Source organism: Tamandua tetradactyla, chromosome X (assembly GCF_023851605.1).
Source record: "Tamandua tetradactyla isolate mTamTet1 chromosome X, mTamTet1.pri, whole genome shotgun sequence".
Taxonomy (NCBI): Eukaryota; Metazoa; Chordata; class Mammalia; order Pilosa; family Myrmecophagidae; genus Tamandua; species Tamandua tetradactyla.
The window spans coordinates 63681911-63708879 of record NC_135353.1 but is presented as its reverse complement, the minus strand read 5'-3'; the positions used below and the strand labels follow the sequence as shown (position 1 = coordinate 63708879).

Here is a 26969-nt window from a genome sequence, read left to right as displayed (position 1 = left end):
TATTTTTTTAATTGAGAAATCTTTACACATATACATTCTATACATGGTGTACAATCAATGGCTCACAATATCATCACTTAGTTGTGTATTCATCACCATGATCGCTTTTGAGAACATTTGCATCACTCCAGAAAAAGAAAAAAAAAGGAAAAACTCATACATACCATACACCTTACCCCTCCCTCTCATTGACCACTGGTGTTTCCAACTACCAAATTTATTTTACCCTTTATTCCCCCTTTTACTTATTTATTTTTTATTTTTTATTTTTTTTACTTATTTATTTTTATCCATAGTTTTTACTCATCTATCCATACCCTGGATGTAAGGAACAGCAGACCCAATATACTTGCTGACATGTATGTTGACCATCTCCTTCCTTACTGTTTTACACAATGCCTCTTAACTTTAAAAAAAAATTATCTTTTTAACATCATGTTAACTCCTTTATTTACTTTCAAACTTTTATGTCACATTGATTAAATAAAGAAACTCCCCCAAAATAAAATCACCCCAGGGAGTGGCCAACAACTGAATAATGCTGAGAACCTGAATAAAAGGAGGACAGATAAGCACCTGTTAGATTTGGGAACATATAAGTCATTAGTGACAGAGAGTTTTGGTGAAATAGTGGGGGTGGAAGTCTGATTGTAATGATTTGAGGATTGAATAGGAAGGCAGGAAGTGGAGAAAGACATGTAGACAACTCTATATCTGAGAAGTTGGCTATAAGGTGAACAGTTAAATGGGATGAAAGCTGGAAGTGGATATATGGTCAAGGGAGACTATGTGTTTTTTAAGATTAGCAGTACTAGAGCATACTTGCACTCTGTTGGAAATGATTCAAAGAGGGAGAGATGAATGTTGCATAAGAGAAAGGAGACAACTGCAGGAGCAGATTATTTGAGAAGAAAAAAAGACATGGGATTCAGAGCACATTAGTAGGACTAAGTACCCTCTTGAGGTTTAAGTTCATGAACTTAAAGTGAAACAAATTATCTTAGTTGTATAGTATTTGATTCTTCTGCTCTATTCAGCTGCTTAGGTGCTGGCCCCCAGAAGTCTTGGCCAGTAGTCAACAGAGGGAAAGATGGGCAAGAGAGTTGCTTGTATCTGCAAGGATGAAAAATGGAATCAAGACTGGTTAAGGAGGGGAATAAAATCAGGAAGAAGGCTGATATAGACAGTAATGGTGAGTGGTAGAGTAGGATGATGTTTGAAATTAAAATGTCAGAAGTTTTTGTGATAACAAGGTCCAGGGTATAACTGTAGGAGTAGGTGGCTGATTGGAATGGAGGGGAAAAAATCATGGGTCAAGTGACTGAGAATCTGGTGGTTCATCCATGTGGATATGAAAACACTAACTTTGTGGAGTAGGAGGCAAAGTCACCTACAGAGTGGAAGCCAACCACTCTGCAAACAAACCAGATTTCCCATTTGGATTTTAACTATCTTGAACTTCAACTGGACCCTCAACAACACTTGATAACTCAACATTTCCCCTAATTAGCTCCCTCTCCTGTTCTTCAAAATGGCTATTTTGAATATACACTACTTTCCAAATTAGATACCTCAATACCTCTCTCATACTTCATAAATTACTTTGCTTTTTTTTTGAACAAGTGTCAAAAAGTTTATTTAATTCATTAATTAATGGGTGAAATAGTATGAATTTTCAATTGATTTGTCAACCAAGAAATAACAAACTAAGTTACAGGGAACAACGGTGTTCATTTGGGGTCTTAGAATTGCAACCGAGGGAGTGCAGATTCAGGTAGCACCCCAAACTATCACCTGTTTTTGCACTTCCGGGCAAGTGTTTTTAAAGAAAAAGAAGATTACAGAACTTTTTTGTGGTTGGTGGATATTTGGGGTGCTCCATATGTCTTTCAGGTTAGATAGTTTATTGAGTTCTTTATCGTGTGTTTTGTTTATGATGTCCAGATGGCCTTAGGGTTTTTCTGGTTTGTTTATTTTATAACAAAGGAGGTTTTTTTGCGGGGGGGTGGATGGAGGTGCATGGTCCAGGAATCAAAACCAGGTCTCCCACATGGCAGGCGAGAATTCTACCGCTGAAATACCCTTGCACCACCCCTACTTTGCTTCTTACTCCACAAAGAAAATAAACCATCATTCGGGAAATCTCTCTCACCAACCCTTTATACAAAAATGTATGCTTGCATAGTTCTATGCTTCCTTCTCTCTAAAGTGGGAGATTTATCCATATCCATTTTCCTAACACTAATGCTGCACCAATGTGGTGGTGCACCATGCCATCAATATGCCCTCTTTCCTGGGTCTTTTTAAAAAAGATTGACTTTATATATATATATATATTCTTAATAAAACCAATCAACATACGAACATGAACATTCTTTTTTTTTGAGAGTAAATATGTTATTTTATTTAATTCAAGAAATTAGAGAGTATTTGTTGCATAGTATGGCCTATTGCCAGAGCAGTTGCTGAGAAAATAGTTATAAGTATATTAAAAATGACATTTACAGAAATAACTATCAAATTATTTGCAGAATACATTTAAAATGAAATTTTCATTCCCAACTCCAATATCAAAGGCCATTCTTAATATTGCTTAGGATACTAATTACAAACATGAACATTCTTAACATATGAACATTCCATACTTGGTGTGCAATCAATGGCTCACATTATCATCACGTAGTTGTATATTCATCACCATGATCATTACTCAGAACATTTACATCACTCCTGAAAAAGACATAAAAAGAAAAAAAAAAACTCATACATACCCCTTCCTCTCATTGACCACTAATATTTCCCTAGACCCAATTTATTTTAACCTTTTTTCCCCCCTATTATTTATTTATTTTTAATCCATATTTTTTCTCATCTGTCCATACCATAGATAAAAGAAGTATCAGAACAAGGTTTTTACAACCACAGTCACTTTGTGAAAATTGTATTATTATACAATCATCTTCAAGAAACATGGCTACTGGAACACAGCTCTACAGTTTCAGGCACTTCCCTCTAGCCTCTCTAATACACTATAAACTAAAAACGGGATATCATTTAATGCCTAAGAATAACCTACAGGATAACCTCTTGACTCTATTTGAAATCTCTCAGCCACTGGCACTTTATTTTGTCTCATTTCTCTCTTCCCCCTTTCAGCTGAGAAGGTTTTCTCAGACCCTTGATGCTGAGTCCCAGCTCATTCTAGGATTTCTGTCCCACATTGCCAGGGAGGTTTACACCCCTAGGAGTCATGTCCCACGTAGAACACTGATATTTTAATATTATATAAATACTGTTTACCGCACTGCCACATCGTGTGCTTTGATTGCAATTCTAATATAGAATTACAGTGCCTCTAAAGGAACATGCTCCTGGTATTAAAGGTCAAATGGTCAACTTTTTAATACTCCATTATTGCTTAAAATCATTCCAAATTTCAATTTTAATAGTAATTGGGTCTTAAAAAGATTTTTTATTTTTTGCATGTGGATTTTTGTTTTTCCTGTAATTTATGATTCTCCTACTTTCTTTTTTTGTATTTATTCATTTATTTTTAAAGTTTGCACACATGCTGTATCTCCAATGTAATAAAAAAAAAAGGCCTTAACATTTAGAAACGTTTTGAGATATTTTGTAGATGTCCCAAGTGAGTCCCGAAATGGAGGTAGAGCACGTGCTCCTATTTCATAAAGTCTCATAGGGGATAAGTGGTTAAAGAAGATTAAGCACCCAACCAGGCTTAACAGGAGGATAGACAGACATTGAGAACCTTCCTGAGGAGATGCTATTGAAGTAAAATACAAATCTATGCAAAAGTCTTTAAAAAGAATCAAGTATTCATTCCAACAGCTTTGCCAGCCTTGGCCACCCAATAAGTTACACACACACTCAGGTACTTGGAAGGTTATTGCACTGCTCTTGAACTGATCAAGTCAGGAAGTCGTCACTTTCCACAACCAGATTCTGTTTCTTCCACAAGATTCCTCAGGCTGCACGGGTTGCTGGGGCAGCTGCAGTTGAACCCTGCCTCGAGGTTATAAGGCCAGTAAAATTAGCATGATTATCACTGCCACTTTCACTTCAGAGTATCATGTTTATTGAAGAAGAGCTTTCTGAATAGAAATAGCTGAAGTACTGCCTGCTCAGTAAATTTTTAAAAAATAATAATAAAGTAACATTTTCTGTAGCAATGGTGATTAAGGGTAGGCTTGAGTTTCAGTAGCATTCTCTTGCCAGATTATATACCAGCCTGGGCTCAAAGAATTCTCCCCCTACAAGATTCTTAAGATTGTTGGCTAGTTGATTCTTTGCTTTTTTGGCCAGTTGGTGGTTTTGATGAATTTGCTGTGATCCAGGGGTGTTCAAGTACTTCTTTTAGAGTTGGCCTTTGGCTTGGATTATGCTTTAACAGTCTTGAAATGAGGTCCCTGGCTCCCTCCGTTACAAAGTCAGGGAATGTGAATTCAACCCTTGATATTCTGTTGTAAGTCTCTTGGTATGTATTTGCTTCAAAAGGAGGTTTCCCAACTAAAAATTCATAGCAAAGAACTCCAAGGCTCCAAAGATCCACCTTCTCATCATGCATTCTGCCTTCAATCATCTCAGGAGGCAAGTAGTCAAGGGTTCCACAGAGAGTGGTTCTCCTGGAGGATGGGGCATGTACTGACCACCCAAAGTCTGCAATCTTAAACTCTCCAGCTGATCCGAGGAGCAGGTTCTCTGGCTTGATGTCTCTGTGAATAACTTTCTTTGAATGATAGTAAGACAGAGCATCTGCCAATTCTGTGATATAAGTAGCAGTTCTCTGTTCATCAAATTTGGAAAGCTTCTGAAGTTCTCTATAGACTGCTCCAAGAGGTGCATATTCTAGAATTAGGTAAACTCTGGTGGCATCATGGAAATAACCATATAGTCTGAGAATATTAGGATGCCTAAGGTGAGACTGTATTTCTACTTCTCTTCTCACCTGATGCTCAACTCCTGCTTTTTCCAGCTGAGCTTTAAATAATACTTTAAGAGCCAGGATAAACTTGCTTTGTTTTTCTCTTGCCAAATAAACATTACCAAATTTTCCTTTACCCTGCGGGCGACCAATTTCAAAATCCTCCAAAGCCCATTGCCTTTTCTTTGATTCTTCTTTTTTCTGTTTTGATTCTAGTTCCTTTCCAGGATTGTTTCCAGATACTTGTGGCTTGGACGGCTCACTCTTTTGGGTGTTATTCAGTGGCCTGGAGACAGGATGAGGCACAGGTGTTGTCTGCAATTGCTTCTGTTTCTGAATCTGAACAGGTTTACGGTTGGAAACGAGCTTTTGTGCTTGTGCAGGAATGTGCTGGGAGCTATTTGAAGGACACAAGACCCGCTGTGCCTGGCCACTACTTGCAGATAACGGATTCTGAGAAGGAAACTGTGGGGCCACCAGAACACGTTTTGGATCATCACCAAGGGAAACTGTAGTCTTAATGGGTCCTGAAATGTTTTCTTTAGATTTATTCATGATGCACGTCGGACACCATCTCGAACCCACGGAGCCGAGTCCTACAGAGAGCTCTGATTCTCCTACTTTCTTGTTAAGTATTTGTTTTCGTTTGCTAAGGCTGCTGGAATGTGATACACCAGAAATGGACTGGCTTTATAAAGGGGACCTATTTAGCTACAAACTTACAGTTCTTTGGAGGAAAAGCAGCTGGCTTTCCTCTGGCTTTCTCTATCACGTGGGAAGGCATCCGATGATATCTGCTGGCCTTCCCTCCCAGCCTCCGGGTTCAAATGGCTTTCCCTGGGGCGATTCCTTTCTGCATCTCCAAACGTCTGGGTCTGTGTGGCTCTGAGCTAAGCTGTGCTGGGCTGCTGAGCTGCTGCGCGCAGCCCTGTCTTCTGTCTTTTAAGCCTCCATCCAATTAAATTAAATGTTGCTCATTGTGGAGGGCACTCCCCTTAACTGACCACAGATGTAACCAACCATATATGAATTTCACACGCTGATGATTTAAGTTCACAGCAACAGAACAACAGGGCACTATCACCTGGCCAAGTTGACATCTGAACCTAACTACTACAGTATTTTAAATTGTTTTTATTTCCCACATCATATCCTTGATATTTTGTGGCTTCTTAGTCATTCTATCATTTTATTTGAATAATTTCTATTCTTCTTCTTGAGTACTTTCCTCTCGAATCCCGAGACTTCTTGTCCTCATTTAGTCTGACTGCCTGTTTTATTCTTTATTTTTTTGAATAGTAAACTTTAATTTTGGAGCAGTGTTAGGTTTACAGGAAAATTGCAGAGTGTATGTAAAGTATAGAGCTCCCTCTCTCCTGTATCTTTATCTTATTTCTACTGATGTTTCTCCTGAGGCTATGACAACACAAGTCTGCCTTATCTATATAATAGCAGCAGCTGCAACCACTACCGTCACTATCCTTGCTCTGCATGTCCCTTCACAGTAAAATTTGTCGAAAGAATGGTCTATTTGCTGTCTCTACTTCTTCACCTTATATTCTCTTCTTTTTTTCTCTCTCACCTTTTTATTTTGACGAAACTTCAAACTTACATAAAAGTTACAATAAGAATAAAACATTCCCATTACTCATCACACAGATTCCCCAAATGTTAACATTTGCTTTTTCTTCCTCCCTCCCTCATTTCTTTTTATTTCTGCGTATGCACATATTTTACACATACACATAGAATTATGTTCTCTTCCTTTTTTTGAACCATTTGAGAGTAAGTTGTAATTATGCCACTTAGCCACAAATACTTCAGTGTGTAAATCCTAAAAATAAACGTATCAACACAAGGCCCATCTTGTTTCATCTGTACACCAACCCATTGCTTCTTCTTCTGGATTATTTTAAAGCAAATACTAGATACCTATGTCACTTCCCCTGTAAACATTCAGTGCATATCTCTGAACAATGAGGGTTCTTTTCTAATATAACCATTATACCATTACTTGTACCTAAAATTTAACATGAAATTCTTAATATAATCCAATATTCAATCAGCATTCAAGTATCCCCAACTTCTCACAAACATCTTTTTGAAATTGGTATGCTCAAATCAATGTAAGGGTGGTTGCCATTACTATTATTCTATCTGACAAATAGACTTCAAGCTTTTATGTTCACCTCCAGTGATGAGTTTGCTAACTCCCACAGCAGCTTATTTTATCTTTGGATTGTATGACTATTAGGCTTCCATTCAATATAAAGAAACATTTCTTTCCTCTTGTATCTTCCATAATTGGGGCTTACACAGAACAAATCTGCTCCTTCTGCTCCATGAAAGCCCTTCAAATATTTGAAGAAGACCATCAAGTTCCTCACAGTCTTCCCTTACCCTGGCAAAACATTCCCTGTTCCTTTAACCATTCCTAAGATTTGGCTTAATTTCCACTCCACATTTGGCATTTATTAAACAACCCAACTTACCCCAGCAAAATTGAAATGTTGCCTGGGTATAGTTTGGCCATGTAGAATAGACCCACACTATCACTTCCCTGGTTCCAAATACTCCATCTCTATTACTGCAGCCTATATTTGAATTAATGTATTTTTTTATAGCTCCCCTTCCCTTATCCCTCTTACCTCTCAGGCCAAGTTAGCTGCCCCTCTTCTATTCTTTTGTTTTACGTCTATCATTTTGATTACTACACTATGTGATAATTATTTGTAAGCAAAAGTATTAAGGGTGTAATTATTAGTCAACTCAATAAGCCAACAGTGTATTGTGGCAGCAAAGTAGCTGATTTGTCAAGCAAAATTTGAATTCTTACTATATTTTAGGTACTGTGTATGGCACTATGGATACACCTTTGAATAAGGCATAGCCCCTGCTCTCAGGGAGCTTCTAGTGTAAAGGGGTATATAGGCATGTGAACAGACAGGAAGAATACAGCTGGACAAGCGCTCTGCTAGAGGCAAGTTGAGTAGGCCTTGGAAGTACAATAAAAGGTCATGTTGAGGGAAGCATTCCTTGAGGGGATGATGACTCAGTTGAATCTCACAGGATGACAAGAAGTCTGCCAGGCAATGGGGGAGTTAGTGGTAGAGGGTATGGGCATCAACGCAGAGGTTACAGCATGAGTGAAGGCATAGAAGTGTTTATATGGAGAATTGCAACACTTTAAGCAGTTTAGTGTTGCTGGAACATTAGCTGCGAGTGAATGAGTTGCAAGGGATGAAGTTGGCAAGTTTGAGGAGCTTTTCACAGTCCTGATGTAGCTTGGGCTCCATCTTATAGGCAATGAGCATTATATGATCATGTTTGCGTTTTTAAAAGCTACGTCTGGTAGCTGTGTGGAGAGTTGGATAGGGTCAAAACTGGAGTCAGGAGATGATCTAAGAGTTGGATACAGCTACTAGGTGTGTGATCAGTTGAGAAAAATTTGGGGAGTAAAATCATCACCACTGGGTCAATGTTTAGATTTGGGGGATGAGACAGAGTGAGAAGGCAAAAATGGCTTTCAAGTTTCTGGTATAGGAGTGATTGGGTGATGTTATCAATTGAGGCAGGGAACAGAAGAAAAATAATGGGTTTGGGAAGAGATAATGAGTTTGGTGAGATTTTTCAGGCTTGGGGTAAAGTTCTTGCTCAGAGATATAAATTTGGATGTTACCATCATGAAGGTAAAAATGGAAATTCTGAGACAATCTGGGAAAATTTGGAAAGTGAGAAGAGCTAAGGATGGAAGATAGAACCCTGGGGAACATCCACATTTTAGGGGCTGTAGAGAAAGAGGATCACATGAAGGAAAAAATAGGATAATCATAGAGATTTGAAGGGAAATAGAAAAATGTGGTGTCATGATAACCAAAATAAAAGGAAAAAACAACCATGCTAAATGACACTGAAAGGTCTAATAAAATATGAGTTTCAGGAAAGACCTTGTTTAATTCTTTTCTAAAATGGAAAGGCATTCCAAATTCTATACTCACTTCTCTGTTCTCCCTATCTATTAGCTTCATCATATGAAGAAATCAGGTTAATCTGATTCATTCTTACTGAACATTGTCTCCCTTTAACAATCTCAGTGTCCTAGAATTTTTATTAAATTGGAAAATATTTAATGAGCACCCGCTATGCACCAGGTATTATTCTAGGCTCTGTTCTATGTTCATTAATAAACAAAATAGACAAAATTTTGCTCTTGTGTATCTTTTATAATTGAGAGGCAATACAGTGTAATGCTTATGGGCCTAGGTCCAAATGCTGGAACCACCAGCTGCTAAACTGTATGGCTTTGGACAAGTTATGTAATGTCTCAGGCTTAGTTTATTTATCTATATAATGGGACCTATAAGTATTATTGCCAGGAGGTTATTATCAGGATTAAAGGAGTTAATAATGTAAAGAGCTTAGTGCAGTGCTTGGAACATACAAAAGCACCGTAAATGTAAGATATTATTCTTTTATGCATGGGGTGGCAAGCCAATAAACAAGAAAATGTCAGTTGGTGATAGGTGCAATGGAGATCATTAAAATAGGGAGATTTGAAAGCAAGTAACTGAGTGGTCCTTTAGATTAGAGGCATAATCAAAGACAATGATGTTTCAGCTGAATTCTGGATAACAGAAATAAATTAGCAATGTAATGATCACAGGGCAGCACCTTCCAGGCTAGCGGTCTACAATATGGCCCTTGGGTGAAAACTGATAGACTGCAGCAAGATATTTTTTTAAACATAGTTTTATTGTTTGTGTTTTGTATATGGCTGTTTTTGCTTTACAATAGCAGAGTTAAGTGGTTGTTACAGGGACCATTTGGCCCACAAAGTCTAAAATATTCACTGTCTGGTCTTTTGCAGAAAAAGTTTTCTAATACCCGCTTTAGGCAGAAGGAATGGCAAATGCAAGTGCTCTAGGCAGTCAGGAGCTGGGAAAATTCAAGAAACAGAAAGAAGTACTGAAGTGGATGAGAGAAAGAATGGTATGAATCTTGCCTCAGATCAACATTAAACTCCCTGGTGTGTGGATTGCAAAATCCACTTTCTTTCCACTTTTGAAAACTGTTCATTTCTAGTCTTTGGGGGATCTAATAACGATACTTCTCCCATTCTGTACAATTTCTCAAGGATCACTGACAGTGGTTCACTGATCTTATTTTCAAGTTCTCAGTAGCATAGGGGGTAATTCATTCAGGCTGGGAGATTTGAACTATTGTAAAGCAGCACTTTCAACCCATCATAGACCAGTACCTTTTTAACGATTGGTATTAACAGAACACGCTATCTCCAGTGGTTGCCCTACTTTGAGCTTGAATCCCACTCTACCTCATCTCACTGGTATCTTTGAGTTTGAATTTATTGTTGTGAATCTTAAATTAACTGATTAATATATATATGGCAGTGTTTTCAAAGCTGTATTTTGAGAGACATTAGTGCCCTGTGAGATATTAATAGGTGAGTAGAATATAAAAGTTCTAGCTTCAAATATGTTTGTGAAATGCTAAACAAAGATGAAATATTTTTTTATTTCTAGCAGAATTTCTTAAGCCTTAATATGCTAATGTGTGCTATGAGGGAAATTCAATATATAGCATTTTCTAAACTTATTTGACAAAATATCCATTTTTTCTCTTGAAACCCCAATTAATATTTTAAAAGGGCACTGGTATTTCTTAAGTCAGTTTGAGAACTGCTGGTATTTAGGCAGTTGAGGCCTCGAGTAATGTGTCTGAACTTCTAGAATGCGCCTACCTTAGAACTACCCTAGTTCTGCTAAGAAATCCTTTCCATGCATGATATTCTCATTGCAGATTGAAGATTAGAGTGAACCTTCATCAAGGTTGAAGATCATTTCTAGATCACACTCTTTTCTCTGCTTATTGCCCTTCACCAAGCAAATATTAGCACCTACAAGCCAATCTGTTCTAGTTGTTGGAGACACACCAGTAATGGAGACAGACAAGATTTTTGCTCTCTTGGATTGTATATTCATGTGCATGTGTGTGTAGGGGACATGAAAATTTTAGATAATAAGTGCCTGAAGGAAATAAATAGTGTACTATATTAGAGAATAATGGGGAGGGGTTAGATAAGGTAGTAAGGGACGGCTTCTCTGAGGAGGTGACAATCTGAGAGAGGAAGCTGGATGATCATGCGATGATTGGAAGAAAGAGGAGTCCAGCAGAAGGAAGAGAATATGCAGTTCCTGGGGTAGCCAACTGCTTGTTGTGATTTAAAGAGTGACAGAAGGCTAGTGTAGTGAGCAGTGGCAAGAGTGGGACAGGAGAAGTTTGAAGGGGTAGGCAGGAGCCAGCAAATGCCAGGTCTTACAGAACACATTAAGTAATTTGAATTCTACTTCAATGGCAATGAGAGGAGATCAAAGGGTTTTAAGCAAGAAGTTAAAATGATCAGATTTCCATGTAAAAAAAATCGCTTTGGCTGCAGTATTGAGTACAAGGAGGCAAAAGTGAAAGTGGGAGGCTAAAACAAGACTTGATGCTGGACTAGACAATGGAGAGAAGGAGGTGTCAAAGATAACATCCCAGTATCTGTTTAAGCAGTTGATTGGTGCCATTTATTGAGATGGAGAAGAGGGGGGAAGAGTAGAGACTTAAAATTTTCTTTTGGTCCTATTAAAGTTGAGCTGTGAGATAGCTAGGTCAAGATGTAAAAACGCTCAGATGGATATCTCTCCTGTGGAGAGGTCTGGACTGGAGAGATAAAATTAGAATCCATCAGCATATTGATTGTATTTAAAATGATGGGACTAGAGGAGGTGACCTAGGGCGTGGGAGTAGTTGGAGAAAAGAGCTAAGGACTGTGTCCTGCTATCTTTAGAGGTTAGAGAGCTGGAGGAGCGAGTCACAGAGCCAGAGGAACAGCCACTGAGATCGGAGGAAAACCGGGAGGATATGTTGTCGTTGAAGTGAGATTCCAAGTGATCTGGTGCTGCTGATTCAGAAGACATGGTCAATAGTTGTTTGGGCTTGGGCCTGAAGACTAATTACAACTCCAAGAAAATATTTTGCAGAGGTAATATAGATAGGAAACATGCATGTCTAGTGTAAAAAATACAACAATTCAAATGAATTACAAAATTGATATGCAATCCCAAACTATAGATCAAAGGAGAATAAAAAGTACCAGAAGCCTGCCATCTCTCCATACTGGGAGCATACTTATTTTGAACCACTCTCTCTTAAGCAGCCTACATGGCCCATTCATAACAAGGTTTAAAACAATGTCCTATTGATGAAACCATGCCAAAAATGATTTTCTTCTCACCATCCTGTCCAGAAAACCCTGGTTAGCAAAGCCCTTGATCAACCTCTTTGGATTTCAGACAACTAGCAGCTTCTTTTGAGAACAATATGAAATAGGTTCCCTTCTGCAGAAGCAACTATTCCCTCTTGCCACAAAATTACCCTTCTGTCATTTTTCCTTCTGAAGCACTGGTCTCTGTGCTTCTCTCTATAGCATGTTTCTGGAGTCAGTTGCCCCCCACCGCCCCACCACCACATTCTTAGCTGGAAAAAGTAGCCCCTGAGCTGTCTCTTTCATACTGTAGGCCTGTGGTGTGGTAAGCCTGCCTCTGATTAATTCAATTAAACACCTCATGCTGAATCTATCAAAAGTCTTTTTTCATGAGCAAGGTTTATTTTGTTAGTAGGATCAAAATATGTTACATACAAAGGTAACCATTAAATAATTATAAACAAATAATTTTTCCACGTACTCCCAGCCAATTTTGCATCTCCTGCCAGATACAAAACATTTACTTTAATAAGTTTACAGTGTGTAATTTTCATAAAACCACTGAAAGTGGGGATATTTTCAAAGCAGCGGCTTATGTGATGTGATTAGCAAAACCTCCCCACCCCCTTCCACCCCCCCTATACTATTAGTCATTCCTTTGATTTACTACATTGAAGGCCTCTGTTAAAATCTGAATATTTTCTAAGGGGGAATGAATGAACTATAAGCATCTTAGTTCACATTAGTTGATTGAATTGCTTAACCACTTAGTAAGATCCTGTGTGAAAGGGACACAGAAGCAGGTAAATTTTGAAGAGGGAAAGGAAAGGTTCCGAATATAGATTGTTGCCTGGGGAAAGTAGATGGAGTTAGGGTATCAGTATAGAGCTCTGGTAAGCCGAGACTTGCTTGAAAGCAGTGGAAGCCCAGATGGAGGGGAGACTGCTAAAAAGTGAGGGGTAGGGTGGTTTCTATAGGACAATAAAAGCCATTAAAAGCAAATCTTCTCTACTACCAGTTCTGCCAGGAGCTATCTAGCTTTCTTGTGTGTGTATATGGAGGGGAGTGGTGGCTGTGGTGGTGAGTATTGTCCATAAGAAAAGCTGTAACTTCTTTATATTTTAGAAAATTCACCACCTTTCTGTGGGAGATCAGATCAAATGAGGTTGAAAAATAATTCACAGGAATCAATTGACTTCTGACTCAACTTTGGGTTCAACATTTTTTTTTGAGAAATACCTTTTTCTTGATTTTAAAAAAACTACAAAAGGGATACATGAATAAATTCTTATTGTAGAATATTCAAATGGTTACAAAATATATTGAATAAAAAGTGAAAGACCTCTCAACACCCACCCCAATTCCAGGCTCACACTGTTTATAGTGTGCCCCCAGGTTATTTTCTATGCATTTACCTGCACATATAAGAATATTTTTGCATAGATAGGATAATCTGTATTTGTTCTATATATCTCCTTCTTCTATTTAATTTTTTGAAAAGGTAATACATGCACAGTATAAAAAAATTCAAACAATACAAAAGGACATATATAATGTAAAGTATTTCTCCCTCCTATGCTTGATCCCCCAGGCAACCAGTCATTCAGTTTCTTAAGTACCTTTGTAGAAGAGTCTATGCATATACAAGTATACAGGGACATATCTACCCCCCTTTCTTTTTACACTAGTAGCAAACCATGCATAGATCTGCACTTTCCTTTTTTCATTTAACAGTATCTCAGAGATTGTTTTATATATACATATTGTGCAGATTTGAAAGGATTTATGTACCCTAGAAAAGCCATGTCTTAATCCTAATCAATCTTGTGAGAACAATGGTTTCTTCTAATCCCTATTCAGTACTATAGGTTGGAAACTTGATTAGGTCATCTCCATGGAGATGTAACTCAATCAACTGTGGGTATTAAACTTGATTAGATGGAGATGTGTCTCCACCCATTCTATGTGGGTCTTGAGTAATTTACTGGAATCCTATAAAAGAGGAGATTCTGAGAGAGCAGAGAATGATGACAGCCACAGGAAAGCCACAGCAAAATACCACAGAACCACAAAGCAGAGAGTCCACCAGCCAGCAACTTTTGGAGATGAAGAAGAAAAATGCCTCATGGGGAGCTTCATGAACCAGGAAACCTGCGGAGGAAGCTAGCAGATGATGCCATGCTTGCCATGTGCCTTTCCAGATGGGAGAGAAACCATGACCATGTTTGCCATATCCCCTTCCATTTGAGAGAGAAACCCTGAATTTCATTGGCCTTTTTGAATCAAGGTATCTTTCCCTGGATGCCTTGGATTGGACATGTCTATAGACTTGCTTTAATTGGGGCATTTTCATGGCCTCAGAACTGTAAACTTGTAACTTTTTAAATTCCCCTTTTTAAAAAGCCATCCCATTTCTGGTATATTGCATTCTGGCAGCTAGCAAACTAGAACACAAATATAAACATATATATAACAAGAAACAAACACATTCTTTTTAAAAATCTTTTATTAATTTTTAAGTTTTTAAAAATATATAACAAAGAAACACAAACATTCTTAACTTATGATCATTCCATTTAAAATATATATTCATAATTCACAGTATCATCACATAGTTGCATATTCATCATCATGATCATTTCTTAGAACATTTACATTGATTCAGAAAAAGAAATAAAAAGACAACAGAAAAAATTCATACATACCATACCCCTTACCCCTCCTTTTCACTGATCACTAGCATTTCAATCTAAACTTATTTTAACATTTGTTCCCCCTATTATTTATTTTTATTCCATATGTTTTACTCATCTGTTGATAAGGTAGATAAAAGGAGCATCAGACACAAGGTTTTCACAATCACACAGTCACATTGTGAAAGCTATATCATTGATCACTAGCATTTCAATCTGCTAAATTTATTTTAACATTTGTTCCCCCTAATGAAAATAAAAATTATTCATTTTTATTCTGTATATTTTACTTATCTGTTGATAAGGTAGATAAAAGGAGCATCAGACACAAGGTTTTCACAATCACACAGTCACATTGTGAAAGCTATATCATTATACAATCATCTTCAAGAAACATGGCTACTGGAACACAACTCTACATTTTCAGGCAGTTCCCTCCAGCCTCTCCATTACATCTTGACTAACAAGGTGATATCTATTTAATGCATAGACTCTGTTTGGAATCTCTCAGCCATTGACACTTTATTTTGTCTCATTTCACTCTTCCCCCTTTTTGGTCAAGAAGGTTTTCTCAATCCCTTGATGCTGAGTCTCCGCTCATTTTAGGATTTCTGCCCCACGTTGCCAAGAAGGTCCACACCCCTGGGAGTCATGTCCCATGTAGCCAAGGGAAGGGCCGTGAGTTTGCTTGTTATGTTGACTGGAGAGAGAGGCCACATCTGACCAACGAAAGAGGTTTTCTTGAGGGTGACTCTTAGGCCTAATTTTAAGTAGGCTTGGCTTTTCCTATTTGGGGTTAAGTTTCATATGAACAAACCCCAAGATTGGGGGCTCAGCCTATTGCTTTGGTTTTCCCCACTGCTTGTGAGAATATCAAGAACTCTCCACTTGGGGAAGTTGAATTTTCCTCCTTTCTCACCATTCCTCCAAGGGGACTTTGAAAATACTTTTTACTCAGTGTTCAAATCACTCTGGGATTTATTGGGGCATCACTCTGGACAAACCTACAAAATCTTATGCCCTACTCAAGGTTCTATGTACTTATGGTGTTCAATTAAGTTGTTCACATAAGTTATATTAGGAACTGCAGTAGTCAAAATATAAATTTTGTACCAAGTAAGCATTTTTTGCTTTAGTCTGACTCAACTTTTACTTCTCTTGGGCCAGACTTTCATCAGGATAGCTTGGCTGTGATTTTTGTCTTGTTTCCACCTCAGTACTCTCTAGTACATTGTTTAACAGGGGTGTTGGCTGATTACTATTGGTTCCGTGATGGATACACCCAGAGCTAAGTTAATTTTTCTGGACTTGTTCCCATGCATAGTAATGAGAAGTCTCTGTGTGTGTGTGTGTTTGTGCATATTAACTCTCATTTGCTCCTTTCTTTCTCCATTTTCTCCCATGTTAAGACCAAGTTTTTTGTGGCCTCCTACTCTTTCCCTCTTCCATCTATGCCGTGAGTGAGGCAGCTGAGCCAATGATAGTAGAGAATCTGACTCCAGACCAACGGGATGCCCTGGCTTCCAGGTGGGCCAATTAGCTTATCAAGGATATTGAATACTTGAAGAGCTGGCATCTGTCCCCTTGTAAACTCTTGTTTTGATGGTCAAGGATTTGAAGGTGCAAAAAAAAAAACACTCACAAACAAAAAGCAACCCTACTTTATTTTATTTGCTCTGGTGGCTTTCTTTAATCCATCCCCACAACTTCTGCCCAAGGCCAATAAAACAGCCATTCTCCCTTTGTAAAAAGAAAGAGGGGTTGGGTTTCCTTCAATTGTCTGCCCTTTTCTGTCTCCTCCACTATTTTTGTTTTACTCTATAGTTAACTTTGCAAAGGGTGGCTTCACCCGAGAACCTATGCGGTTGGACCCAGGCACTTTCTTCTTAATGCCTATTGCAACATCCTTTTTCTTGTTCTGATCTGGGTGTTTGTGGGTCCAGGGTGGTGGTGGGTAGGAGAAGAGTTTGGCCATAGTCTTCTTTTTATATTCCTCACACATTCTGCGCTTTCTCTCTCTCTCTCTCTCTCTCTCATACACACACACACACACACACACACACACACACACACACACACACGCACACGCGCCTGCTTGGGCCCCTCTCGGTGTGTCTTCCTTCAAGATGACAGGGCGCTGGAGAAAAGGCTGCTGGAATCAGCTGGTAGGTACAGTAGTAACCCGAACCCCACCCACCCCGCTGCCTTTCCTTGCTCAGGTTTCTCCGGTCACTCCTGCCAGGGGAGAAAACATGTAAACGTGCCTCCAGAGGAGGGGCTGGGGAAGCTGGGAGCGGCAGGGGCGGAGGAAGGTGAGCCCGGGAAGGTGGCTGAGCGGCCCTCCTGCCAGGTTCTTCCCAGACCTCCCTCCGGGCGTCAGCCCAACCCTGTTTGCCCGCACTCTACCCCCCTTTTCGAAGGGATTGCCTTTTTTTTTCCCTCTGCGGCGGCGGAAATGACAGTGTGGTGCTGCCGTGGTGTCATGGTGCTGCCTGTGGGCTGAGGGGGCGAAAACTCTTTAACTTTGGCTTGGGAGACCCAACCGCTGCAGCGTCGCGGCCGCCGTGCTGTCACGGGCGGGGCGCGCGGGGCGGGCGGATCTCGGCTGCTGCGCGGCAGCGGCGGCGGCATTGGCGAAGGCGGCGAAGGCGGGCGGCGGCCTAGAGCAGTGGCGGCAGCGGCCAGGGACTTGGGCCGAAGCCGGAGCCAGCTCGCTGCGGAGGGAGGCGAGCGCCGAGCGCCCTCAGTGGCGCCGAGGAGATGGCTGGCACCTGGCAAAGCTATGGGTAAAATGCGCCCCCTCGCCGCGGCCCCAGGGGTGGAGCGCCGCCGCCTGCGCAGAGCTCCCGGGCTCTTGGCGCGCCTCAGGTGCCGCGGTGGCCCGGCCCGGCCCGGGCTGAGGGCTCGGATGCTCGGCGGGGCGGGGTGACCCGGCCCGCGAGGCTCACGGCAGCGGCGCGGCCCCGGCCCGGCCCTGACTCTCCGTTGCACCGCTGGGGCCCAGGCTCCTGCCCTTGCTCTCCTGGGACTGGAGTTTGCACTCCCGGGTGCGGGTGGGGGCGGCCCGAGGCCTCCCGCGCAGCCGGATCGGCCCGGAGCGGGCAGTGAAGCGCCCCCACCCCGCCATCCCGCAGCCTCCGGCGCCTGGGCGCGAGTCTGGGAAAGGGCAGAGCCGCCTTCCCACGCTCCCGCTGTCTGCAGCCTCCTCGGCCCCGGCGGCGTCCCTCAGACAGCTGGTTGCCCCGCGGTGGCTGCCGCAGCAGTCCGAAATGCTGAGGACATCCTGGTGGTGGGAAGGCCCGGCGAAACTTAATCCCTCTTCTGCCAGAGGAGCAATCATCTAGTCTCTGTATGGGTGGCTAATTATTTCTGGCCTAGCTGTGAAACCAGCTTTACCGGGGAGAGGAAAAACTTACATATGTCCGCAAGACAGACTGCGACTGACTGGGGAGACGTGGGGTTTTAACATTCCTGTCTCCTAAGAATTAAGTAAATAGCGGTGGAGTAGATTTACAGAAACATTATTTGTTGATGATAAGGTTTAGGTTACTTAGCCCTTCGTGTGCAGCGCGAAATTATTTTTCGGAGGCATTTCTTCTCAGAGCAGGAAATTGGGATTCTATGGTCGCTGGGTTGTTCGCTTTCCCTCTTCCACACTCCCCTACCCACCACGCTCACTCACCTTCTTTCCACGTTGTCGCACATCTACCCACCCACTTCAAATCTCCCATATGCTCCCACCCCACCCCTCAGCCTTTCCCCATCAACCTGTGCACTCTAGTAACCTCCCAGCTGTGCAGCCTTTTGCTTCTCAATCTCTTTGCCATTTTCAGTATTTCTGACGTTGGGGTAGTAACGGTTTTATGTTTCTGAGGTTAAAACAAAAGGGAGAGACCCTTAAAAAAGAAATATATTGGAAGCTGTGTAAATAGACAAGTGCTGTGTGTTGGTTGATATTCGTCTGATTCTCAAATTGGACCCATGAGGGCTGCCTTTAACCCCACAGAGTCCTCTTCTAGTTCTCTAATCAGTTCTCTGGCAATGCTCCAATAGAAGGGGGTGGTGGTGTCTGAATTGGAAATCCCTCTCCCTACTTCTTTTCTGCCCTGAAAGCACTGCTGCTCCACTCCAGCTGGGTACCTCTCCCAACACTATATCCCCCTTTCCACTTGCTCTTCACTTATCACTGTTCTGAGGAGGGAAGAACTTTTGCTATTTTATTATATATATATAAAAGATATATATATATATATATATATATATATATATATATATATGTATTCCTGACCAATCACTTAACAGAGATATATTTTTTCATTTTTATTTTCTATTTTTTTTTGGCCTGGACAGGCTCCAGGGATTGAACCTGGGTCTCTGGCATTAACAGAGATATATAATATGAATTAGGCTTCTCCTGATTGTTCTTCACAAGTTGATTTATGTGGTTGAAATACAGGCCTAGGAGCCAAGTATATCAGAGAATTCATCCCAAATCTGATGTTGCATTGACCTTATGGCTTTAGGGCATTCCTATGACCTTTCTTTCATAGTCGGTGCACTTGTGTAAAAGGCATAAAGTTGTGTGCTGGGGTATTGTGAGTCTTGACTTGGTCCTTTGAAGATGAAAGGTTTCTATAAACCCTCAACATTATACTTTTCAAAGAAAGTACTTCATTTACCTTGTATTGGAATGGTGGATTGACTAGGAATATCAGAAACTCTAGTTTACTGGAAACTTTAGCTTGTCATAGCAGCTACCCTGAGAGCCAAATCTCTGATTGTAGTTATGTTTAAGTCTGTTTTTTTTTTTCAGTAAGCATACAACTGAATGAAAACTAAAACTAGGTGTACAGAGTAATGGTGATTATTTTAAGTTATCTTAAATTCTGCTGAAAAAAAATGGCATAAGTAATTTTAGACATGGCTATATAAGTTAGTATCTAGCAACAGTGAGTCAATATTTATTAAGCACCTACAATGTGCAGAGTCCTGTGCTGATTGCACTGAGGCCCCAGGCTTGGCCCAATGTTTTGGCTTCTTGCTTATTTGAGGCCTACTTTCATACTTGCAGCTCCAGGATTGGGAAAGGGAGGAACTATGGAGGGTAGGGGTAGAGGCTAGCCATATGAAGGGGTGATTGTTTCCTTCCCATTTACTTCCATGACTACTAGAATTCTCATCTATTATATTGTACCTTGCAAGGCCTCCTCTGGGAAGTGTTGCCACAAATCAATGACTTGGTTGTTTCATGAACATATCATCTGAACAGTACAAATTGATTTAAATGAAATTGGTTTAGTTAATCCCTCCTCTAAGTGAAGGGCAACTTGCTCTGACTTGCAGATCCTAACACAGAGCTGGTGGAGTCTCATAATTGTCTCCAAAAATTGCTCTGGGTAGTGAGCCTGTTCATTCTCTCATCCCTCCTCCCATAAAATCTGCTGACGCTATAACAATTGAGAAGGAAACTACAGAAGGAGTATGTCTTTACCACTCAGCAAACCTCACTGGCTTGGTAGAGAGGAGAGAATGTCATCTTTTCACCCCATCCCTCTGTGCTCCAGTTTCCTCTTTCCCAAAAGGGACACAGAGCTTTTAAAAAGAGGTGAAGAGGGCAACGGTGGCCCAGTGGCAGGGTTTTCGCCTGCCATTCTGGTACCTGCCCATGTTTAAAAAAAATAGAGGTGAAGATAAGGTTGAGGCACAGAAAGTATCTCAAATGGCTCTGGAGGTATCTGTTTGGCCTTGTGTGTGTCTGTCATTCAATCTAACTGGATCTTGATAACTTCCTAGCTTTTAGGCTATGGAACTGAGTCTAGTGGAGGCCTGGTGTGCTCCATTTCTATTTAGCATTAAATTTTTTGTCCACTCTTCTGTGCAAAGGGGAAAATGAAGGGCTGTGTTTGCAAAGCGCCTCCTGGTTTAAGCTGCCAATCTTGACTTAGAGCACTGCTTCATGAAAGTATGGGGAGTACTATATTGATACTGGGTATAAGAAAGTTTAAGAGATTTCAAAACTGTTTACTTTTTGTTGAATGAAATTTTGGTACCAAGGTGATGTGTTCTAATGTCTGTATTTCAGGTCTCTCAGAAACATTATGTTCATCATTGAGCAGTGTTCAGAAGAGACTAGGAAAATGTTTCTCAAACAGTGTTTTGGGTCTCATTAGCAGACAAGAGGACCTTATGAGGTGGTGCTGAGACAAAAATTTCCAACTCCAGTTATCCTCCTGTGCAGACTGCTATACTACTTTTATTTCCCCTCTCCTCCAAGGATCAATATATGTTTCTCTCTCCACTTTCATAAGTTAAAATTCTGTCAAAAGTTTTCCTTAGCCCCTGGAGGTTTGTGACTCCATCCACTTGTTTCTTTCTTTCTGTCTTCTTCATGATGATAGACAAATCTAATCTTTTCAATCTTCTAGATATTGCATTTTCCCTTAGAAATCCTAAAAGCTGCTCAGACCACTAAATGTTATAAGATGTTCAGAATGTGGATGGTGGAGGAGTTTCCAGTAGTGTGCCAACTTCCTACCATTCCCTTCTCCATATGGGGTTCATCTGAATGCACATTAGATGTTCGTTCAGCCTAAGTGGGTTAACAATGTGTCATCTGTAAGAGTTGTCCTACTTGGGTTCTTGTCTCACTGCAGAACTGGCTGCCTGACCTTGGGCTTTGTCTTAGTCTCTTTCCTGCAGGTCAGGCTCCTCTGGTTGAAGAATGGCACCCCTAGTTTCTGGATCTTCCTTTTACAGAGACCGGACAATCTGATAACAAATCCATTATATAATCTAAAATCCTGAAATGCACAATCCAAGAATTTACAATTTTCCCTGATAGGAGCATAATGTATGGGTATGATAGACAATGTTAATGCAGGCCAGTGAGGTTTCTGAAGGTATACAGCCCAGAGATAGAAAAATGGTTTACTTTTGTTTTATAGCCCTTTGTTCAGTGTTGCTAGGATCCGTGAGGTTCCCCTGGAGAGGAGAAGCTTGATTTCAAGTAAGCCTCTGTTCTCTGTCTCTTGTTTCTGACCTGAACTTGAGGTCCTCTCAACCTAACATTCAATAGCATGCCCTACATAAATATATTATCAGTTTTATTCTGTGGAAATAGAGATGACTGCTCATCCAGGTGTGTCACTGAATATTTAGAAATTTACGAATATTTCATTGGATGATAGAGGTTGAGAAAAGCAGTCTTAGAATAGATGGAAAGCTGCACTGGTAGCAGTAGGTAAAATAAGCTTGCTCTCATTTGTTCTCCTAACCTTGTAACTGCCAGTGTAATCTGCATTAAGATAAAGGTGTTAAGAATTGTATTTAGGATTCCTGTCAGTTATATATTATCTAGACAAATCTTTTTCTTGGTTACTTAGATTAATATTTTGCTTCTGTAGCAGATTTAGGAATTTTAGTTCTATTTTGGTATTCATTTTAATGTTTATGATGATTATATTATATAAAAACCCACTGATTCTATTTAGGTGTTAATTATTGTAAAGAAAATATAATTAAATTAAATCCAGATACTATAAAATATTAAGTAGGCTTTAAATACCCATTAGAAAGGAACAACTGGATCTGGCTCTCTCTGTCTGTCTGTATTGAGCCTCCAGTCTGGAGCTCTCCCTGTGTGTGATGAAAGCTTAAAAGAAAGGAATAGAGAAAGATCAGTTGAGGACAAAATAAAAACTAGCAACTTGCTCTACAGAAACTTGTGGAAGGATGCGATTGTCCTCCAAATGTTCATGGCTTTCCTTAATAAGTTGTTTTGTACCTTTCATCTGTCAGTGTATGAGGATGATAGCTGTATCTGTAGAGCAAGTTGCTAGTTTTTATTTTGTCCTCAACTGATCTTCACAAGAGCCCATGAGATGGGTAGGCCAGGTATTATTGTTTCCATTTGATGGATGAGAAAGCTATGGCCCAAACAGTTTAAATGTCTTACTTAGGAAATCTTAGCTAATTCGACTGAGATCCAGGCTATATTATGAGGGTCAAATGAGACATTGACCTGAAAACCAACGTGAAAGGTATAAAATGGTACACAAATGTAGGGTGATTATTATGATTAATTATGATTACTGACCATCTAGCCTTTTCTATTTTCAATCCTTATCCTGTAAGGTGAGAAGTCGGTTGCCTTTTTTTAAGCATTTTTAAAATTGATATAAATTATATATTCACATACCATGTAATCATTCAAACTATACAATCAATGATTCACAAAATCATCATATAGTTGTGCATTTATCATCACAATCAACTTTTTGAGAAAAATAACATGTACGAAAAAGCAATGAATTTCAAAGCACAGAGCAACAATTAGTTGCATAACAGATTTCAGAGTTTGGTATGGGTTACAATCCCACAATTTTAGGTTTTTACTTCTAGCTGCTCTAAGCTACTGTAGACTAAAAAAAATCAGTATAATGATTCAGCACTCATACTCATTTGTTAAACTCTACCTTCTCTGTATAGCTCCCCCATCACCTTTGATCTTTCTCTCACTCTTTAGGGGTGTTTGGGCTATGCCCATTCTAACTTTTTCACATTGGAAGGGGCTGTTGATAATATGGGATGGGGGATGGAACTAGCTGATGTTCTGGAGAGGATGGACCCTCAGCATTTCAGGATTTATCTGGGACAGGGACCCAACTGGAGATTATAGGTTTCTGGAAAGTTACCATAGTGCATGAAATCTTTGTAGAATCTTACATAATGCCCTAGGTGTTCTTTAGGATTGGCAGGAATGGTTTTGGTCGGGTTTGCAAGCTATGATAGTTAGCAATGTCTAACATAAGCTTGTGTAAGAGTGACCTCCAGTGTAACCTATCGACTCTATTTGAACTCTCTCAGCCACTGACATTTTATCTGTTACACTTCTTTTCCCCCTTTTGGTCAGGATGGCATTGTTGATCCCACAGTGCCAGGGCCAGCCTCGTCCCTGAGAGTCATCTCCCATGCCGCCAGGGAAACTTTCATCACTGGATGTCAAGTCCCACATAGGGTTGGGGGGAACAATGATTTCAGTTGCAGAGTTGGGCTTAGAGAGAGAGAGAGGCCACATCTGAGCAACAAAAGAGGTCCTCTAGAAGTAACTCTGAGGCATACCTATCGGTAGGCTAAGCTTCTCCAGTACATACATAAGCTTCACAAGAGCAAGCCTCAAGATCAAGGGCTTGGCCTACTGATTTGGGTGCCCCTAAAGTTTGACACAGTATTGGGGTTTCCCTGGTAGTAAAGTTTAATAGTTCTATATTTTTTCTCCCATCCCTCAAGGGACTTTGCAATTATCTGCTTTAGTCTGGGATGTATCCAGGCATTACATTGAGCTATACAGAATTAAAGGCCCTAATTCTTATTCTGGGCTCCCTGTGTTTGGATTGTTTAAATGATGTATCCAGACAGGTTGAGTTAGATTATGTGCCATCGGTTGCCTTTTATAATTCCCAGATAATTCTTTTTGAGCGTCAAGGGGTTCTTTCCTAATAATAGTGCTCCAGGATTTGGTTATCTTCTTTCGAGTTCCAAAAGATGTCTCATTAGTTTATTCTCCCATGGGACTCTGATCCCCTTCAGTTGTCATCTAGATCATCCATTATATCTTCTTTGAGGTTCAGCAGTCAAAAATATCCACCATACTTGAACACCTTGGTTTAGCCAAGGGAAATCTAATGCATTTTATTTCCAGTTCCTTTGGTGACAATGCCCACCACGTGTTAACTTTTTTTTTTTTTTTTTTAAGAGAGAGGGAGGAAAGGAAGGAAAGACAGAGAAGGAAGGAAGGGAGGAAGAAAGGGAAACATTTTTAAACATTTTCTTGTTTTATTATATTTTGTTTGTTTGTTTGTTTTTTACATGGGCTGGGGCCGGGAATCGAACCGGGGTCCTCCGGCACGGCAGGCAAGCACTCTTGCCCGCTGAGCCACCGCGGCCCGCCCTGTGTTAACTTTTTTAGTCACAATAACAAATAAGATTTGTGTTCTCAAGAACTAGTTTACAATAATCCCAGATATCTTTCCTATGTGGTAACAGATAGCAAGACTTTAGAATAATAGAATATTGGAGCTGGAGAGCATCTTTAAAAGATCAGCTGGTGATTCTAGTCCAACTTAAATGATATTTTGCAGTTGAGAAAACATCAGACTAACCCAGGACTCATTTGCTCATTTCCAGAGGCAGGGTGACAATTTCTAGTATTTTAAGAAAGAGCCCTTGGGACAACAAATGTTAATATCCTGAAGAATGTTTATTTTATATTAATTTGTTAAAACCACCTACAACTCAGCTAACTTCTCAATCTACAGCTCAAAGATCAGGCTTGATTTCACACTCACTGCTTTCCTGTGAAGAAGGGGAGGCTGTGGCTCCTCAGGGAAATAGGGAGAGCCCAGAGCCATACTCTATAGACCTGGAAGATGAAAAGTAGATGAAATATTAACTTCTGAAATAAGTTGGCATTTAATTATGCAAATATTTGAAGTGATAGAATTCTGCCAAATACAGATCATGGCTTTTTTCTTTGATCAGTTAACTGAATGCTGGATTTGAAACACAATGCTGAAATCAGTCTTTCATTTTGTAGGTGTAGATTGTATTTTTTTTATCTTAATTACCTGTATTGAAACTCTTCTTTATTATTTCTACCTACTCAACGGCCTTATAATATATTCCTATAGCTTATTCTCACTGACTTCTTTTTTTTCAGGGACCTCAGACCAAAGAAGTTGAGGGTAAAGATAGGCCATACAGGAACAGTTTTGTAATAGAGCAAGGGAAAATACATAAGATACATAATTTATTTCCCTCTTGTACATGACTATAGTCTGACTACACTGCAGCAAGAAAATGACTTGGAAAGGAACTTATCAGTATCTGAGGATGTGGACATTTGTTTCTTAATATGGCAATTAGTTTTACCTTCCCAGGCATTCTATCTATGTATTTTGTAACAAAATATTGTGTCTTCTGGCAAAAGTTTCATGATTACCTGTCAGTAAGGTCACCCTCTATCAGATTCATATCCTGTCTTTACCCTTAGCACACTCTCTAATTCTGCAAACTTTTTGAAGTTGCAGAATTCTGCCATTGTTTTATTTTTGTCCTACCACTTCCTCCTACTAGAAATATTCTGTGTATAGGAGTCTTAATTTTTTAAGTGAATAGAAATTGGGGTTCTGAGAATTTTCTGACAGGCACTGATCATTAGAGCTATCCCAGGGTATTGCAAAACCTAGAGAGGGAATTGCTGACCTAGAAAAGCAATTGAAAGAAGTAAGCAATTCAGAGGAGTTTAGAAATAATATATAAATATGCAGATAGCTATATAGTATACTGGTTAACTCTTCACACTCTGGAGTTAGACAGACCTGGATCTGATTGTTTATTTATTTATAACTCATATACCATAATATTTACCCTTTTTAAATATATAATTCAGTGATTCTCAGTATATTCACAAAGTTGTGCAAACATTACCACTATCTGATTATGGAGCATTTGCATCGTTGCAAAAAGAAACCCCATATGCATTAGTAGTAGCACTCCATTCTCCCCTCCCCCTAAACCCTGGCAACTGCTAGTCTTCTGTCTCTGTGGATTTGCCTGTTCTGGGCATTTCATATAATTGGAATCACTCAATGTGTTCCCTTTTGATCTGGCTTCTTTAACTTAGTATAATGTTTTCAAGGGTCATCAATGTGGTAGCTCCTATCAGTACTCCATTCCTCTTATATCTGAATACTGTTCCATTGTTTACCCACTCTTCAATAGCTAGGCATTTGGATTGTTTCTACTTTTTTTTAGCTACTATGATTAATGGTTCTATGATTTCTGTGAAGTTCTTATTTGAACACCCTTTTTTTTTAATTCCCTTGGGTTTATACCTAGGAGTGGAATTGTTGGGTGATATAGTAACTCTATGTGTTTAACCTTGTGAGGAATGGTCAGACTGCTTTGCAAAGCAGCTGCATCATTTTACATCCCATCAGCAAGGTAGAAGAGTTCCAATTTCTCCACATCCTTGTCAACACTTGTTATTTTCTTCTTTTTTTTTTTTTTT

The 26969-nt window shown here is 39.9% G+C and overlaps 1 protein-coding gene and 1 pseudogene across 3 annotated transcripts in view; one reads left to right on the top strand and one right to left on the bottom strand.

Annotated features, from left to right (window-relative positions):
- Positions 1 to 4038: 4038 nt before the first annotated feature.
- On the bottom strand, positions 4039 to 5545 carry LOC143671431 (aurora kinase A pseudogene; annotated as a pseudogene).
- Positions 5546 to 16971: 11426 nt separating this feature from the next.
- MID2 (midline 2) overlaps positions 16972 to 26969 on the top strand; it is a 124911-nt gene continuing 114913 nt past the window's right edge. The window contains exon 1 of one of the 3 annotated variants that reach the window (XM_077146121.1): positions 16972 to 17064. Coding sequence is in view for 2 of the 3 variants with exons in the window: in XM_077146120.1 (XP_077002235.1) it covers positions 17682 to 17685 (4 nt within the window). In the remaining variant the exon portion in view is untranslated. Of the gene's footprint in view, positions 17065 to 17507; positions 17686 to 26969 lie in introns of those variants that run through there. The other 2 variants (XM_077146120.1, XM_077146122.1) reach the window with 2 other exon arrangements.